At 36.2% G+C, this 19,082-nt stretch overlaps 1 protein-coding gene across 1 annotated transcript in view; it reads right to left on the bottom strand.

Annotated features, from left to right (window-relative positions):
- Positions 1–12,005, bottom strand: part of LOC106881141 (uncharacterized) — a 48,856-nt gene extending 36,851 nt beyond the window's left edge. Inside the window, exon 1 of the mRNA XM_014931415.3 lies at positions 8,219–12,005. Coding sequence (XP_014786901.1) covers positions 8,219–9,367 — 1,149 coding nt within the window. The 5' untranslated portion in view covers positions 9,368–12,005. The remainder of the gene's footprint in view (positions 1–8,218) is intronic.
- Between the last annotated feature and the right edge of the window lie 7,077 nt (positions 12,006–19,082).

The raw sequence follows: 19,082 nt of genomic DNA, 5'->3' as shown, positions 1-19,082 counted from the left end.
TGTCCCATCAGTATCATAACAGTTGCTAGCACGTCCTTGACAATCAGCTGATCGCAGTTCTCCTCATACTTCTCAGCCAATCAGTTTTCAGTTTCATGTTCTTCACTTAGGAATGCATCATACATGCATATCAGTAGTCCCATATCTATATATACATACACAACATTCTCGGCACACTTCATGCCACACCCACATCACACTATTTTCCTTCATTTCATTAATTCTGATACATACACCCATTTTATACATATATATATATATATATACATATATATGTGTGTGTGTGTGTGTGTGTGTGTGTATAAAATTTCTTTGTCAAATCAATTCCATTATGCACACACAAAGTCAACGGAACTCTTACTTCCCACCAACTACCACTAATCACTACAAACATCAACAGCTAAAACCACCATTGTTAACACCATCACCACTACTACTATGAAATAAAAGAACGAGTATAATAAGTAATGAAGTGAACATTCAGTAACTTTCACAAGGACCATTATTCAGCATAGGCTACAGACTCATGAGAGAGAAAGAGAGAGAGAGAGAGAGAGAGAAAGAAAGAGAGAGAGAGAGAGAGAGAGAGAAAGAGAGAGAGAGAGAGAGAGAAAGAGAGAGAGAGAGAGAGAGAGAGAGATCTTTTACTTGCTTGTTTCAGACATTTGGCTGTGGTCAGGCTGAAGAATTTTTAGTCAAATGAATCAAACCCAGTAATTATTTTTTTAAAGCCTGGTACTTATTCTGTTGGTCTCTTTTTGCCAAACTGCTAAGTAATGGGAAAGTAAACACACTAACACCAGTTGTCAAGCAGTGGTGGGGCACACATCTAATATAATAAATGTGAATGTCAGTGTGTCACACTTTTTCAACTTAACTCCTCGAGGCCGTTGCCCAACATATCAAACTATTTTGGAATCAGACTGACTCCGTGAGTAAATCAAAAGCATTCTGGGCCGAATATGGATCTACAATCCTCAAATTTTGGATTCCTATGTTTTCATTACTGCGATTGTTTTCGGTGATATTTTTTTGACATGAATTTAGCGACGAATATGATCATCATTGGGATATGACTCTGGAGGAAGCAATTGCAACAAATTCTCCAAAACAAGCCAGAGATCTCTTTGCAGATCTTCCCATTCAGAGTTAGTTGCTTAAAAGCTGCCTGATAGGACGGCTTTTAAGCTGGTAGAGAGTGCTAGAGATCAATACAAGAAAGAGTTATAACAAGTGTGAGTAATCACTCAGGATAGGATAAGAGTGAGAGGAAAGACAGAGTAAAGATGAAAAGCATGAAAGAGAATGAAGGGGGAAGAGAATGACTAAGAGAAAACATATAGGGAGAGAGAGACAAAGAAAGCCAGAGAACAGGTCACGTCATGTCTTGGTGTGTAGTGTGTGAACATGGATATTGGTTCTCCATGAAAATAGAGTGGTTTGTTACAAGATGGGACATCATGCTTTCAAACCAATAATCTTGAGCAAATAAAGAATAGAAAAGAGACAATCAAATTTTACAATAACATTAGAGGAATAGTTAGAGAGAGGGAGAAAGAGAGAGCGTGGGGCAGAGGAGGAGTAGAATGATTAGAGGAGAAATGTAAAAATTGTAACAAATGCAGAGACAAGGAAAGACTACATTCATAAGCAAGAAGTAAAGAGAATTTCAGTGAGAAACAGTAAATCACTTAATGGTGATAAAACACAGATCTGTTAGTTCATGGAAAGAACAGCAAGCTCAAGTTTAGCTTAAAAGGGGTTAGAATAAAAAGTTTAAAAAAACAAAAAAAAAAGCATTATGAAGAATAATGTAGATCTTCACTTTAGCAAAAAAGAAACTCTACACAATTGAAAATGTGTTTATCACATTTTCCCATCCATTTTCATTTTCTTTTCTTTTTTGTTTTTCTTAACTCAAAAGTAAAGTGAAACTAGACCCAATGGAATGTTACTTATAGAATTTGGTTTGGGTATCCATTTATAACATGGATTTGTGCCTTTCAATCCATACTGAATATATTGGAACTATGCTTACATTAGAAATTGATATTTAACTATAATATTACATAATGTTAATGCATAGTTACTTTTAAAAAAAAGTAACTCGTTCAAAAACCATGTGTGTGAGTGTGTGGAATCGGAGACACAAGACAACAAGGAGAAGGAAAGCAGGGAAGCAGAAAAAAAAAAAAAACATCTCGACCAGACATAGATTTAAAGAAATGCTAGTTGGTATGTATTACAAGGAAAAGGAGCCATGGTGGTGGAATGGAAGTGTGTACGGAGCCATAAAAGCTAAGAGGTAGGAATGGAAAGATTGGAAGAAAATGGGAAAACCAGAAGAGAAGCAAGATGTCACATATACTTAGCAAAGAGAGATGCTGAAAATAAGTTTGCCAATGTTCTGTGATGAGAGGTTGAGAGGTGTTGCAGATTGCAAAACAGTGTACCAGTGCAGACCAAGACACTGTTGGAGAAAAGTGAAAAGTGTATAGAATTGTAGCAGTGCACTTGCCCTCACTAATGCAAAAAGAAAAGAGAAATAAAAGGAATGTACAAAGATGCTGGTAGCAAAGCAAAAGTTAGCAATGAATTTAATGAGGTAGTAGTCTCAGTCCCATCTGGTTTATTATAGTTCTTCAGACAGTAATAGAAAGATTTAAAACTGGCTGCCTATGGAAACTTCCATATGCCAATGACTTAATTCTTATAACCAAATCTGTTGAAGAATTAGAAAAGAAATTCTCAATATCAAAGTAAAGCTTAGAAACAAGAAACCTCAAAGTAAACTTTGCAAATACAAGTTTTAGTTAACAAGAAGACAAAACTTTACAGCCATCTGGGAAATGGCCATGCTCAATATGCAGAAAAGGAGTGGGTAGGAATTACATACCTACAGTGTAACCAATACAAACTATGGGTGCACAGCAGTGCAGAGGTATCACAGGAAGGCTGAGCGAGAATAAGGACCTTGTATTCAATAAATGCACAAAAGTAGTTAGCAGTATGAATTCCTTCAGATGCCTAGCAGGTTCCTTAGGATTCACATTTCCTATTACCTACATGTGATGCAAATGGAGGAGGAGAGCTGGTTCCAAGTGGAAGCATCTTGCAAAATTGGAAGACTGAAGAAGACATGGGAAGAAGTAGTAAAGGCTGATCTTAGGATACTGAACCTCAAGAAGGAGAGAAGAACAAATCATGTAACAACTGGCAAGAAAGAGGCTGTACTGGAGAATGGAAAAAATGGACAAATGACGACGAGAAAAGAAGATAACAATGTGAATTGTTTGTATACATACATGCACATCATTCTGCTTAAAAATGCCTTTATATCTACTCTTCAATCTTAGTATGCCTGCCAATGTATTTATCTGAATTATTTAAAATGACATTTTTTTAATTACTTAGTTCAGATAAGAGTAATAATACCACCCATGATGTAATTAGACCATCCTAGACAGAAGAAGTGGGAAAGAAAATTGGGTGAGATTAGTGTAGTTAATGCTCAATTTGAATTACAACAAGCTTAACCCTTTCGTTACTGTATTTCTATTTTCAGATGCTCTGTGTTTCTTTCAATTACTTTAAATATAACAAAGAATTTAGTAAAACAACTTAGTTATCATTCAGCTCATGTTATGAACATAAATTGTGACTAAGGTTTGGTGGAAGATTTTAATTAAAAACTTATGAAAACAAGACATTTGTACTCAGAACCAGAGGTGGTTTCAGCTGGGTTGGTAATGAAAGGGTTAATGGTTATTAAGGAATGATGATCAGGAAGAGAGTTTCTGATCAACATAGGAGCTCTAGGGAAGAAAGGATTAAGTGAAAATTTTGTAAGGTTACAGAACAATCAGAAATAGTTAGCAGTTAAGTGCAGTTTGTGGTTGTGTAGTGATGCAGATGATGATGGTGGTAATCATCATCAACATTTTAACATCTACTTTCCAAGCTGGCATGGGTTGAGCAGGTTGTCAAAGTCCAAGTAAATTCTTATTTGATGTTACTACTCTCTTAGTTTGGAGGAACATATCTCACTCTATATTCCAGTGATGTATTTTATGAAGCAGTATTTTTAAATAGGTGATAGAGAAGTGAGAGTGATCTAAGAACAAATTGAGATGTTTCTTGTTGCATAACTTGGTCAAAGGAGGAAGGGTGGTGCCACAACCATTTATACGGTGTCCTGGAACAGGTGAGAGGACAATAAGTTATTTTCAGACCAGCAATCTCAACCAAATACTTGTAACAAACTGGACCTCTGTTAAAAGTGCTCAACTACCAGCTGCTGGTATTAAGCAATATGACAGATTGTCTACAACTCAACTAGAAAGACTGATAAACATTACTGATTTCAAATTTTGATACAAGGCCAGCAATTTCACGGAAGGGAGTAAGTAAAATTACATCAACCCCAGTGTTCAAATGGTATTTATTTTATCGACCCTGAAAGGATGAAATGCAAAGCTGACCTCAATGGAGTTTGAACTCAGAACATGAAGACGGACAAAATGCCACAAAACATTTGCCCAGGCTGCTATTGATTCTACCAGCTTGCTGCCTTAAGATTGATGATAAACATCAAAAGAAAAGCACAAATGTTGGGTCTGTGTTGGCAGAAGAACAAAAGACGAATATTCTGAAAGGCAGAAGAAATGAATTTCCACCAACAAAGTGGGTCTGGATTTTGTTTTACATAAACAAGTGCAGAAAATTAAAACAATGATTAACAGCATGGGAAAAACATTTTATAATAATTAAAGTTATTTAATTTCCATAGCTGTCCTCTCCACTTTACACAGGTCAATTACTTAGACAGACAAGTCAATTTTATTGGAGTTAGCACCACAGCAACGTGACATGGAGATCAGGCAATAGAATTGGGTGTTCTGTGGAGATGGACACTGGGGAATGAGTGTTAAATTCATGACTGTAAAGTCTGTTAAACTTTTGAATTTTTTTTTAAATCCAGCATTTCATAGCGCTGAGGGCGAACAGCAAAATGCCTTTAAAGAACACAAACATTTAGATGAGGCAACATAGGAAACTCTTTGGATTGGTCTACTTGCCACAAATGCAGCCACATTTTTGGTTGAAGTTTTTACAACTAGCTAAAATTAGTTCATTTGCTTTACATTTGTTTTTTCCAAGCTAGTAAGAGTTAGACAAGTATATTATTTACAGCCAGATGCCTTTCCTGTTACTAAACCTTACCAGTTTTAGAAAGAATAGATCCCTGTTAAAGCAAAATGTAAACAAACACATATATACACACACCATAAAAACTGAGAGATGTGAAATAAATTGAGGCCTGCCTGATGATGAACCAGGTCACATGCAACTCTTCACAAAAAAGGTTGCCCATGCTTGATCTAGACTATCAGTGAGCCAACTAGGGAGCCTCTACATTGTCAGATGGACAAGGAATAGCATCCATATTTTCAATTCGCACCCTAGTTTTTAAGAAGGATGGACACATTAATAAGACAAAACAAAACTGTCTCAAAGACAATATCCACCAGTTTTATTTTTCTTATGGAAAGTAGTGACCAATATTTTGCTTATATGTCTGTCTAATTCCTGCTATAAATCTATTCTAATAAAAATTTGTGATGCTGGTTACTTCTATGAAGTACCATATGCCAAGAGGGTTCAACTAAATAATGACTTAAGTGGACTTATGAAAACTCTTCAAACTACAAAGTGGTTACAACTGTCTCGAGTATTATTGTCCTAAATACTCACATTTTTAATAACATACCACAATATACATCCACTTAAATCAATACATCACTGTATGAAGCAGGTGTTTAAATAAAGAATTACTGAAGGTGGAAAATGATCAGGTTACAAATTCAATTTGAAAGTGAACAAAAGTTGTACAATTACAACAACAGAAATGACTTGCATGATGCCAGCACTATGTAGGTCTCAATTCGAACAAGCTTTTTTTTGTTTTATTTTATTTTGAAAGTAATAAATTAACTAATTAGTAAAATGGTTGGTGCATGTTATGATGCCCAGTATAAGTTGACAAAAGGGAAGATCTATCATTATTATAATTAAGGCAGCAGGCTGGCAGAATTTTTAGCTTCCTGGATGAAATGCATAGCAGTATTTTGCCCATTGCTACATTCCAAGCCTTTCATGCTTTTGGGAGTCGATAAATTAAGTGCCAGTGAAACACTGGAGTCAAAGTAATCAACTAGTCCCCTCCCCCAAAATTTCAGGTCTTGTGTCTATAGTAGAAAGGATTATTATTACTCAAAATTTAGCCACCACCAGTTAGGAGTTTTTGACCTTACTAAAGCTGTGAGAGTATAATTTTGTCACTATTAAATAAATATCCCAACACAATTCTTTTTTAAAAATACAAAACACTATCTTTCTTAGGGTTGTCATCTAATATTTTTAAAATAATCACCAGTTAGTACATATTGTATTGCCTACATCTGCTGTGAACCTTTCAGCTGTTACAATTCAAATATTGATTCCTTCATTATTATAAACTCACCACTGCTACAGATAACCTATGGGATTGCTATAGAAATTATGCATACTGGAAAGCTTGTAAAAATAGACCAAGCTGGTTCCATATAGAATAGTCTCCAGTGTCACAGCTATCTCCATCAAGATACATAACACTAGAAACAGATTGGTGTCAGAGCTTACTAGGGAGGTTCCATGTTGTAACTGTGAACTGAAATGCAGAAACCAACAGATCTTGATTAACAACTTCTACCCCATCATTTTAACCTTTTTATTGCAGAAATCAAATATACTCATTCAAAATTTCATTACCCTGGAGTGTGGAAAGCATTTTTAATATACCATTCTATCTTTTGTTGAGGAATACTATTTGAAACTATTTTTTGTTGTGAGATGTCAAGTTTATTGAGGCAATGTGACTTGCAGAAAATAACAATATATTTTTGGGTAGATATTTAACACTGTTACAGGAATAAACATGAAATCTAATTTCACAGTTAAAGAGTTAAAATACAGATGGTATTTTAGGGAGAAATTTGGAAATAGGTCAGTTTCTAGTATTGTATAAATGTTATTTTTATTATATCTGAAGATCATTATATTGCTTCAGTCAACCTATTGTTGTCCTGCAAGAGGAAAACAAATTTATCCCTTCTGTTATAGTACAGTACAGAGAAACAGAACGTTATATACACACACATATATATTCAGAGTCCCACAAAGTGAAATCAAATTCACCTATCAGAAGAATTACAGTGGGATTGTTCACCATAAGCAATCCTTGGGGCTTCTTATTACTTGATGTGGTTAGCCATAACCTGGACTATACCTGAGAGTTATATTATGGTACCCACCTGGATAATCTATCCCTGTAAACTCATCATGTGTGTGTGTGTGTGTGTGTGTGTGTGTGTGTGTGTGTGTGTGTGTGTGTGTGTGTGTGTGTGTGTGTGTATCATCATCATTTAACGTTCACTTTCTATGCTGGCATAGGTTAGATGGTTTGACTGGAACTGGTAAGCCAGAGGGTGCACCAGGTTCCAGTCTGATTTGGCATGGTTTCTAAGGTTGGATGCCCTTCCTACACCAATATATATATATATATATATATATATATATATATATATATATGGATGTACAAACAGGGGGGAAAAAAGTAGAAAATACATGGAGTAAGAATTTGCTTATTCACTGGATATATTCAAAGCTGATAATCCACTAAGTCACTACTCAGAGATTCTTGTTATGGCTGATCTGAAGATAAATGGATCCTACATTGCAAGAAACTGAGCAGTAACAGGTGTACGTTATCAGCTTTGAATATATGTCATAAAAACTTAATAATACCGGAACTATACAATGAACAACAGATAAATGAAACAAAAACCAATATAAACAGAATTGCTAAATTGCAATGAAATTGTCTAAACATATATAAATAGTGAATAAGTTTTCTGAGTCAAAATTTAACCCTTTTGTTACAGTAATTCTATTGAAATATACTGCCTTTATTTCAATAATGAAGAATTATGTAAAATTACTTTATCGTTATTAAGCTAGCATTTGGAACACAAACTAAAATGAAATTTGAACTATATGTTCAGAGCAGTCTCAGGTAGGTTGGTATCAAAAAGGTTAAATTAAATCAGAATAGACAAAATTGTGATAACTAAAAGGGAAATTGTTTTTCTCTCATTAGTTACAAAAATAATCAACATACCGTTTTGTTAATTTTCTTTAAAGGGTTCCTAAGTTTTTTATTGATCTTCATTTTTTTTGGTGGAGAATTGTGATGGGGTGATTGAAGTTCCTGTGAAGTTGAATAATTGGCATTTGGACAGCAGCACTTCCTGTGCTTCTGACATGAGGAATGGTTACACAAGGAGTTATTACTATCACTTGAGGGTTGTTCTGGTTTGGTGCAGAAACTGTTAGAGCTGACAACACTGCCATTGTTGTTGCGGTCTCCAAGCTGATACTCAGAGTTCTCTCTGCACTGTTTATGGAGATCTTTCAGTTTTTTTTCAAGACAAGCAGCTATATATTGCTGTTGAAGAATTTTAATGTCCTCTTCACTGCAGCTGGTAAGAGGTGAAGATGATGAAGAGAAGAAAGAGTTTCCAACTGAATCTAGGGAATTAGCCAAGCGTTGGCGTAAAGGTGAAGACGGTAGTGAAGCAGGAAGCCTGTCGTAAAAGGATTCATCACCATTAAGTGCCCCTAGCCACTGAGATGATAAAGAGGAGGAGAAAGAAGAGGAGCAGGATAGTTGTGGTTCACTAGAATGATGCTGAAACCAATCAGTTTCTTTGTTCACCATTTGAGTAAATGCTGATAATTGTTCAAAAAAGAGATCATTGTCATGATCGATAATTATAGATGGTAGATTGGCTACCATTTCTGCAGAGGGCTCATCTAGTTCTGGTTTATCTTTAGAAAAGATTTTGCCAAACAGCATAGAATCTTGAATAAGGATATTTTCAAGTAACATTTTTGGATTGTAAAATTCTTTTCTTAGTCCCAACTTTTTTAAGCAATTTGACAAATATTTATTTGCCAATTCTGTTTTAACCTCTCTTTGATCAGTCTCAGAGGATAAAGTTTCAGTTGACGATTCAGTCGATGATTCTGTTTGAGCAGATGATGTGGTCCACTTGTAAGTTGAGCCAGGTACCTTTAAATGTGTTTTGCCAACGGAGGAGGAGTGTGCGTTGATAATATTTTTGTTGTTCCACCAGGTTTGAAAGAGTATCAGACGAGTGAGAACAGTGCCATAGCGGCTAATTAACAAAACTAAGGCAAGTGTTGTGTACACAAAAACAGCATGATTCCAAGATTCACAGACTAGCACCAGAACAGCAGTTAACATTATCCAACCTAATCAATAGGAAGGTGGACGGAATGCAATTCAAATGACACGAAATTAGATGGTGACTACAACTACTAGACAAAACTAAAAAGCAACAAGGTGCCATAAAAATATAATTTTATACGGTGACAAATAAAAATGTACGTATAAATGGAGTGTCGGAGAAGGTCATCTAGACATTAATGTAACTAGTTTTGGGGTGCTTTGAAATTATGATCTACGATGACATTTCCTTGAATAAGGAATATAAATTAATATATTAAAGTACATAAATAATGGCAGTGGCAAATGTTAAAATGAATCCTAACAGTGTGAATATATCAAAACGTTACGGAAAGATAAATTATTTTAAATTATAGTGTCAATGTAATGTGAAAGTTAAATTTTACATGATGGAGGAAATGAGAAAGCTGGTTGTCGAGCGACGTATAAAGAGTTATTGACCAAGAATTTTAAATGAGAGAGAGAGAGAGAGAGAGCTAAAGGTAATAAATGTCTATAAATAGAAATGCAAGAATAGAATGGATTTCTAAAGACAGTGGAACGAAAATGATGGAACGAAATAGCTTAGAATAGATATTGGTGTATGACCGGAATCCAAGGTAACTGGCGATGGTCTATGTCGGCAGAAGTTAATATAACATTGAACCCCACCTGGAATTTTGAGTCCAAGGACACAGGGTGAACGGGTTCAAAGGAAGGAGAATATAAAAGACACGAATAATACTACTACAGTAGTAATTGGTTGTATCAATTCTACTATTACTACTAACGGTATTAGCAGCCAACCAAAACCAATCCTACTAGTAGAAGTGGCAATGAATGAATGAATGAAATAATTGTGTCTGCTACTACTAATATATTTCGGTAACGAAGATGTTGTTATAGACAAAGATGATGACGGTGTTGACGACAGATAGTGATAGAGTGGGTGGTAATGATGTTATTGGATAGCCGGCGGGGGATTGTCCACCACTTAATGGGAAATAAATGTTTTCTTATTTAAACACAAATAACAACCAATAATCAATTAAAAAATATTAATATCAGAAAAGAGAGATATTCTGCTTGACTGATTATTAATACAAGATAAGGTCTTTTCGTGAAAGAGATCTTAAAATGATATAACAACACAGATGAGTGATGTCTGTAAATTGCTCTAGATGTGAGAAAGAAAAAATGTTAATATTCTTAAGAAATACGTTCGTGTATTATTTTCATCGATGGATCAAAACTAAACATTAAATTGTAGAGAACTCGCGAAACAAAACAGCAGCAACACACACGCACAAGAAGAAAAAATCCTAGTTGTTTTGACAATTTGTTAACAAAATAAAGTTAAAAAACAGAAAACGACAGGTAAATAATTCCGATGAAACAGTGAAGGAGAGGAAAATATTCAAATGAATGAATTCCTCAAAAAAGTCTCTTTTAAAGCGTATGTCGAAGCTGATATGTTGTGTCTTCCTCCAAACTCGGCACAAATCCGATCAAAAAAATTATGACCAAAGCAAACAAAACTGAACGCTTTGTTGTTATTAAACTTCATATAATAATCACACAGTAAAGCGATCTTGTGTTTTTGTTGTTGTCTTGTTCTTAAAAGTATTAATTTCTGAGATATGTTTAATTAAACGTATCAGGTCCAAAATTATACATAAATTATCAAAACAGAAAGTGTTTATAACAACAAGAATGTAAAAGAAAGTAGACAGATCGTGTCCAAAAATGGTTTAGAGATGAAGAAAATCGGTAATTCCTCTAAAGATATATATATTTATATTTATATAGTACATATATATCCAAATTCCGGAGTAAAATTAAATGTTTCGTTTGTAATATTCTTTGTCTTTTTCTGTCCCGTTAGGATTGCTTAGAATGTATGAATGTTCAACTTGTTTTCTTTCTGTCTTCTTGGTATTAAGATAGAAATATATATATAATATATATACATGTATGTACAAATATACAAGTCACCGTTTGTAAATCAAGGAATCAGAAAACGCCCGGCGTGTCGAAAGCGACCGTGTGCCGAGTGAATACTGGTAAACGCAGTAGAGGAGAGAGACACTATAAGAAACAGAAAGAACGTGAATATGAGACAGAGAGAGAGAACAGTGAAAGAGAGACTAGTGATATGAGTGTATAAGACAAATAGTGAGAGAGCGATCACACCATATGGATGATACTATTTCATGGCAAAGGGGTGAAGAGCATACATGTATGTGGATCGATGAGCAAGTTAGCAACATCTCAGCTGACTACTACAAGTCGGACATACCCACGTACATACGCGCGCACACATACATACTTGTATACTTTATATCAATACACCACGTACACAAATTATTTTACGAGTTTCAGTTATTAGACTGCTTGTTGGTTTCTATCAAACTGCCATTCTATTTCAAAACGGGGGCACCAGTTTTCATTTATGTCTTATGTAGTGTTTTTGGTACCGAAAGACTTTCAAATTTCGTATACTTATCTATTTTGTGTTATAGAACAGAAAAAAATTTTTGTATTCGAATTTATTTCATGTAAAAAATTGTCTTATTTCGATAATTTCTACTAATCACTGACGTCTATTCAGTTGAAAACAGTTAGCGCTGTAACGGTGTATATCGTATTAATCCCCTAACCCTAACTAGACTGTTAACCCTAAAACTAACCCTAACTCTAGAATCCGAACTCTAAAATTGTTACACACATAGATATGCACAACGTAATTTATTATATAAACAATATATACGTATAAATTACGATTAAACCGGATGAAATATGTCACAGGGAATACATTTTTATGACCGCCCAGCAGTAACTCTATTCAGCTGAATAGACGTCAGTGATTGGTTGAAATTACAGAAATACGACAACTTTAACATGGAATAACTTGCGATGTACATTTTTTTTGTTAAGAAGACTAAGAGTAAAAGATGTTTTATATGACACATTCTACCAGTGTCCCAAGTTTCAAAGTGTTTCGTTAGTGTTTCGTTAAGAAAATACTGGTGCCCCCGTTTTGAAATAGATCCCAAACTGCTAAATCTAGAACCATAAAGGGGTACAACAGACCTATATACGATGGGCTTCCATAGTTTCCTTAACATCAAATTCTTCCCACAAAATATTGGTCAATCTGTAACTACAGAAGATGTTTGCCTGCTGGGCCGTGCAGTGGGAATGAACCCAGAACCAGAGGGTTGCAAAATGACTTTCTTAACAACATAACTACACTGACTATATATATATATATATATATATATATATATATATATATATATGTATATATATATATATATATATATATATATATATATATATATATATATATATATATATATATATATATATATATATATAGTAAAGTAAACAAGGTACAAGGCTCAGTAGATAGAGCATCAGGCTTGCAATCATAAGGTAGTGAGTTCGATTCCCAGACCAGGGTATGTGTTGTGTTCTTGAGCAAGACACTTTATTTCACGTTGCTCCAGTTCACTCAGCTGTTGAAATGAGTTGCGACTCTTCACTGGTGCCAAGCTGTATCGGCCCCTTTGCCTTTCCCATGGATAACATCAGTGACATGGAGAGGGGGAGGCTAGTATGCATGGGCGACTGCTGGTTTTCCATAAACAACCTTACCTGTCCTTGTGTCTCGGAGGGAAACTTTCATGACAGAAAAGGGTCTTTACCCTATATAATAGATATATATATTTTTTTACTCTTTTACTTGTTTCAGTCATTTGACTGCAGCCATGCTGGAACACCGCCTTTAGTTGAGCAAATCGACCCCGGGACTTATTCTTTGTAAGCCTAATACTTATTCTATCGGTCTCTTTAAGGCCTGAAATTTGGGTGAGGGGGATAGTCAATTTCATTGATCCTAGTGGATAACTGGTGCTTATTTCATCGACCCTGAAAAGATGAAAGGCAAAGTGGACTTTGGCAAGATTAGAACTCAGAACATAAAGAGTTGGAACAAACACTACAAACTATTGTTTCCAACACTCTAATGATTCTGAGATACAACCACTCAATAATAACAGGCACATACACACACACATATTCACAGACACATAATGGGATTCTTTGATTCTCTGTCGTCTAAATCCACCCACAAGGCTTGGTTAGCCTGGAGCTATAGTAAAAGACATTTTCCCATTTGTCTGTGAATAGACTTTCTTAACCACACAGCCATGCATGTGTGTGTGTGTGGTCATCATTCAGCATCCATTTTCCATGGCATGGGTAAAACAGTTTGGCTGGAGCTGATAAGCTGGAGGGCTGCACCTGTCACCAGCCATATGTTTTGGCTTGGTTTCTACAGACGGATGCTCTTTCTAATGCCAACCATTATACAAGGCTTACTGGATGTCTTTTATGTGTTACCAACATGGATGTTCTTCTATGTGTCACCAGCACAGTTGCCCTTTACATGTTACCAGCATGAGAGCCTTGCACATGTCACTGGCATGGGTGCCTTTTACGTGCCACATACATATGTGAATATATACATGTGTGTGTGTTTCTGTATATATATAAATATATATATGTAGGAGTGGCTGTGTGGTAAGTAGCTTGCTTATGAACCACATGGTTCCAGGTTCAGTCCCACTGCATGGCACCTGGGGCAAGTGTCTTCTACTATAGCCTCGGGCTGACCAAAGCCTTGTGAGTGGATTTGATAGACGGAAACTGAAAGAAGCCCATCATATATATATATAAGTGTAGCAGTGTGTGTGTGTGTTAAGTCGGAAACTGAAAGAAGCCCATCGTATATATGTATATATATATGTGTGTGTGTGTGTATGTCCCCCAACATCGCTTGACAACCGATGCTGCTGTGTTTATGTCCCCGTAACTTAGCGGTTTGGCAAAAGAGACAGATAGAATAAGTACTAGGCTTACAAAGAATAACTCCTGGGGTCGATTTGTTCGACTAAAGGCGGTGCTCCAGCATGGCTGCAGTCAAATGACTGAAACAAGTAAAAAAGTAAAAGAGTACATATATATATGTATGTATATATTTTGGAAGGGTTGTGTATATACGAGTGAATCTGTGTGTATACACACAAATACATATCACTATAGAAAAAAGTTTACATACACCTATACACACAGCTAGCTCATGGCTATCACTCATGCATACTTAATAATATTGTTTCTTTTTGCACATAATCTTTTGAAGAATTTATTACACGTACATTAAAAAAATTCTTTAAAAAATCACCATGTCATTATGTTAACTCAAGGCAAGCATGGGATGAATTTCACCTCCAAGCATCAGGGTTTCAATTTCAGGTGAAGCCTATTTCACTTCACCTACAATGGTAGTACCTCCAAAAAAGATATAAATATCATATAACCCACTGAAGGGAACCTACATGATCTCTTCAAATGCTAGAAATAGCAACCAAATCTTTTTTCAAATATGTGGTCCTGGCTGCACTGTGCCACTGGAAAAACTGATATCATCACAGGCCTACTGGATCGGGAATGACCTGGGGCTAAACAACATGAACATCACGGGATCGTGTAAATGATATTACTTATTTAAGATTTCCAATCTAGATAACAACAATCTCGTGCTGGTTAACGGGCAAAGAATCATTAGTATTCTTCCAATTAGAAACCAGTCAGGATCCGGTATCTTAGACTGACTGTCTTGTCTAGCTCCCCTCCTCTTAACAATGGACTGATCTACATAGATTGTATTCAATGAGATAGGTAGATACTTAAGCCTTTGAATGATAGAGGAGTGGGAATTAGAGAGAGAGAGAGAGAGAGTAAAGTGAGTAGCAGTAAAATAGTGAGAGGATTTAATGTAGTCAAGAAAAGGGTGACTGGAGGCGATAGAAAATAGAGAGAATTAGATTTGAGATTATAGGAAGAGAGTGTGTGCAACAAGTGGATGGATTCCAGCAATAAGACAGTAAGAGGAGATGAAGAGGCAACAGAGTGAGATAGCATGAATAGCTAAGAAGAGAGTGAGTGAAAGAGGAGAGAGGGGAAAGGAAAAAGAGAGAGAGGGTGAAAAGAGCAAAAAAGATAAAGGGGAAGATTAAGAAATAGAAAGGAAAAGAAAAGGAGAAAGAATGAATAAAGGAGACTAATGGAGAGAAAGAACGAGATAGCTAACTGGTACTCTGTTAGGGTTCCAGTTGATCTGATCAACAGAATAGCCTGCTCATGAAATTAATGTACAAGTGGCTGAGTACTCCACGGTTGTATGTACCCTTAATCTAGTTCTCAAGGAGATTCAGTATGATGCAAAATGTGACAAGGCTGGCCCTTTGAATTACAGATACAACTCCCTTTTGCCAGCTGAATGGACCGGAGCATCATCAAAAAAAGTGTTTTCCTCAAGGTCTCAACATTATGTCTGGTATCAAAATCATAATTTCACAATTGTGAGCTTAGAAAAACCCCTAATTGCTAAGCCAAGCACTTTCACTATGAGAAAGGAACGAAGGAACGAGGTGGATGGAGAGAATAAAGAAGAGAGAGAGAGGAGGAAGAATGAAGTGGATAGCAAGAAGAAGAAGAAGCTGGGGAATGCTAGAGGGCCATTGTGGGCAAGATGCAGCTGCAGGACTTTCTGAATGGCACATTTAATGAATGGCACATTTAATGAATGGCACATTTAATGAAAAATCACCGTCCTGAACCAAGAAATACTTCAACTTTGAGGGGTAGGGTGAAATTGAAATAAAAAGTATTTTTTGCAAAATCGTAAATTCTGATAGCACAAACATAGTAATCCCAAAGATTTTCTATGTATTTTGACCCATAAGAATTCTGGGTGGGGTGGGGTGGGGGTAAAATTGAAATTTTGAAATGCTGATTTTTGCCAAGGTTATTAGATAGTGTCAAGATGGACAAAAAGAGGTACCCCAATAGAAAGTTTGAACATTTACTTGTTCAAATAGCTTAGCAATATAGGTTTTCAATTCACACAAATACGTGACAAATTGTTTTGTGTAAATCCACACTGTATGAAGAATACATGTAGAAAATTTCATTAAAAAATATCTATTTTTCTGAAAGTTATGAGGAAACAAAGTGGAGGGGGCACACTTGTGTAGGAATGCCTATAAAGTATGTAGAGTTTGACAGATTTTTTTCAGAATCATAAACTCCATATTTTTCCTTATATTTCGCCAAAAGAAATTTGTGAAAAATAAAGAAATTAGAGGCAAATTAAATTTTGAAAAGCAAATCTTTTTTTTTTTACTGATTCAGAATATCTGTGTCCAAAAATGTGGGTTTCTGTAAAAAAAGAAAAAGGGGGGGGGGGGGGGAATGACAGTACATACAAATACAAAAATGGAATAAATATATATTGATGACATATATATTGATTATATTTACCCAGTGGAGGCGCAATGGCCCAGTGATTAGGGCAGCGGACTCGCAGTCTTAGGATCGCAGTTTCGATTCCCAGACCGGGCGTTGTGAGTGTTTATTGAGCAAAAACACCTAAAGCTCCATGAGACTCCGACAGGGGATGGTGGTGAACCCTGCTGTACTCTTTCACCACAACTTTCTCTCACTCTTACTTCCTGTTTCTGTTGTGCCTGTAATTCAAAGGGCCAGACTTTTCACACACTGTGTCACGCTGAATATCCCCGAGAACTACGTTAAGGGTACACGTGTCTGTGGAGTGCTCAGCCATTTGCACGTTAATTTCACGAGCAGGCTGTTCCGTTGATCGGATCAACTGGAACCCTCGACATCGTAAGCGATAGAGTACCAACAACAATATTTACCCATGAGAAAAAGGAGAAAATTAATTTGATCATCATTTATGAACATGGTTCACTGAGCATTACAAGACAAAGCAAACAGCAGAATGAACCCTCAAATACCAAAAAAAAAAATAAAAAACAAAAAACGAAAAAAGTTACATGTGCCTGTGTTGAATAATATAAAGTTCAAATCTAATGCGTTACAAAGCAAATCATATGAAGTGGAACAAATTCAACAACTTAAAATAAGTGTTTACTCACACACAAAAAATAGTATATATACAAATGCACATAGTATATTATACATATTGATACATATATATACATATTTCGTTTCTGTTATTTGGCTTGCAAGATCCTTGATGTGAAACTTATGCGTTGAAATAGATTTTGTTGCAGATTGAGGGGAGGGGGTTACTATGCCAATAATAAACACATGCACTGGTTCAATTTCACTTCATTATTCATTAGTTGGTTGACTAGTTAGGCAACTAACTAATCAATTGATTAATCACTTAGCTAATCCATTAGTCAGTTATGTCTGTCAAGATTTTTCGTTGCTGTTTGTGACTTCATCAATCACATGTCCTCTTTGTCTGTCTTTCAGTTTTAGGAATCACTATTTATGTAGTTATACGGACAGGAGTAGGAATAGTATATGAGAAGGGGAGGGAGAGAGAAAGAGAGCACACGCGTGTGTGTGTGTTTGGGAGAGGGGGAATGTGCATTTATGAGTACATGCACTCTGGGGGTGGAGTATGTGTGTGTGCTATATGTATTGTCCAGCTGTGTTACTTGTTTACAGGAGAATACAGATCAAATTATAATTTAATGTCATTTTTATCTGATTCTACCTTTATTTCACAGGGTTTACACCAGGGAGACATATTATTTATTATCCTAACTAAATAGTTACTTATCCTCATAGAACTTTCTGAAAAATATTTAAAGGAAATCAATTTTTTCAAACATTGAGGGAACCCGTGGAAGAGGTAGGCCCAGGAAGACCTGGGCTGAGGTGGTGAGGCAAGACCTTCGTACATTGGGCCTCACCGAGGCGATGACTACTGACCGAGACCTTTGGAAATGTGCTGTGCGTGAGAAGACCCGGCAAGCCAAGTAAGATCGTTGCCAGTGCCCCTGGACTGGCTCTTGTGCGGGTGGCACATGAGATGCACCATTTTGAGCGTGGCCGTTGCCAGTACCGCCTGACTGGCTCCTGTAGGATTTTCGAGTGAGATCGTTGCCAGTGCTCCTGGACTGGCTTGTGCGGGTGGCACATAAAAGACACCATTTCGAGCGTGGCCGTTTTCGTGCGGGTGACACGTAAAAGCACCCACTACACTCTCTGAGTGGTTGGCGTTAGGAAGGGCATCCAGCTGTAGAAACTCTGCCAAATTAGATTGGAGCTTGGTGTTGCCATCCGGTTTCACCAGTCCTCAGTCAAATCGTCCAACTCATGCTAGCATGGAAAGCGGACGTTAAACGATGATGATGATTTAATAAAATTATCATTTGACAGTTTACTTGGAAAAGTATTCCTCAGTTTATGTTGTGTAATAAATGATGCGTTGTGGCTCTTATGCCCTATGGCTTATTGTGAATCATATATTCATGAACATTTTATCAAATATTCCTTAAGATGAAGAATTTATTTTTGTGATGCTTTCAAAATTATACTGAGATCTAATTTAGGTCAAGACTCTTAACGGGCTGGGCTATAATTAATGAAATAATTATTGTAGTTAATGAATAATAACATTAGAACTGATCAAATTAACAGGATATTGTGTCAGGAATTTGTTTATTCAGATTTTACACATGTAAGCATGGCTGTGTGGTTAAGGAGCTTGCTTCAAAACCATGTGGTCACAGGTTCAGTCCCACTGACTGGCACCTTGGGCAAATGTCTTCTACTATAGCCCTGGACAGACAAAAGCCTTATGAGTGGATTTGGTAGAGAGAAA

This window comes from Octopus bimaculoides, chromosome 6, assembly GCF_046866305.1.
Source record: "Octopus bimaculoides isolate indiv1 chromosome 6, ASM4686630v1, whole genome shotgun sequence".
Taxonomy (NCBI): Eukaryota; Metazoa; Mollusca; class Cephalopoda; order Octopoda; family Octopodidae; genus Octopus; species Octopus bimaculoides.
This window is presented reverse-complemented; position numbering and strand designations above follow the sequence as displayed.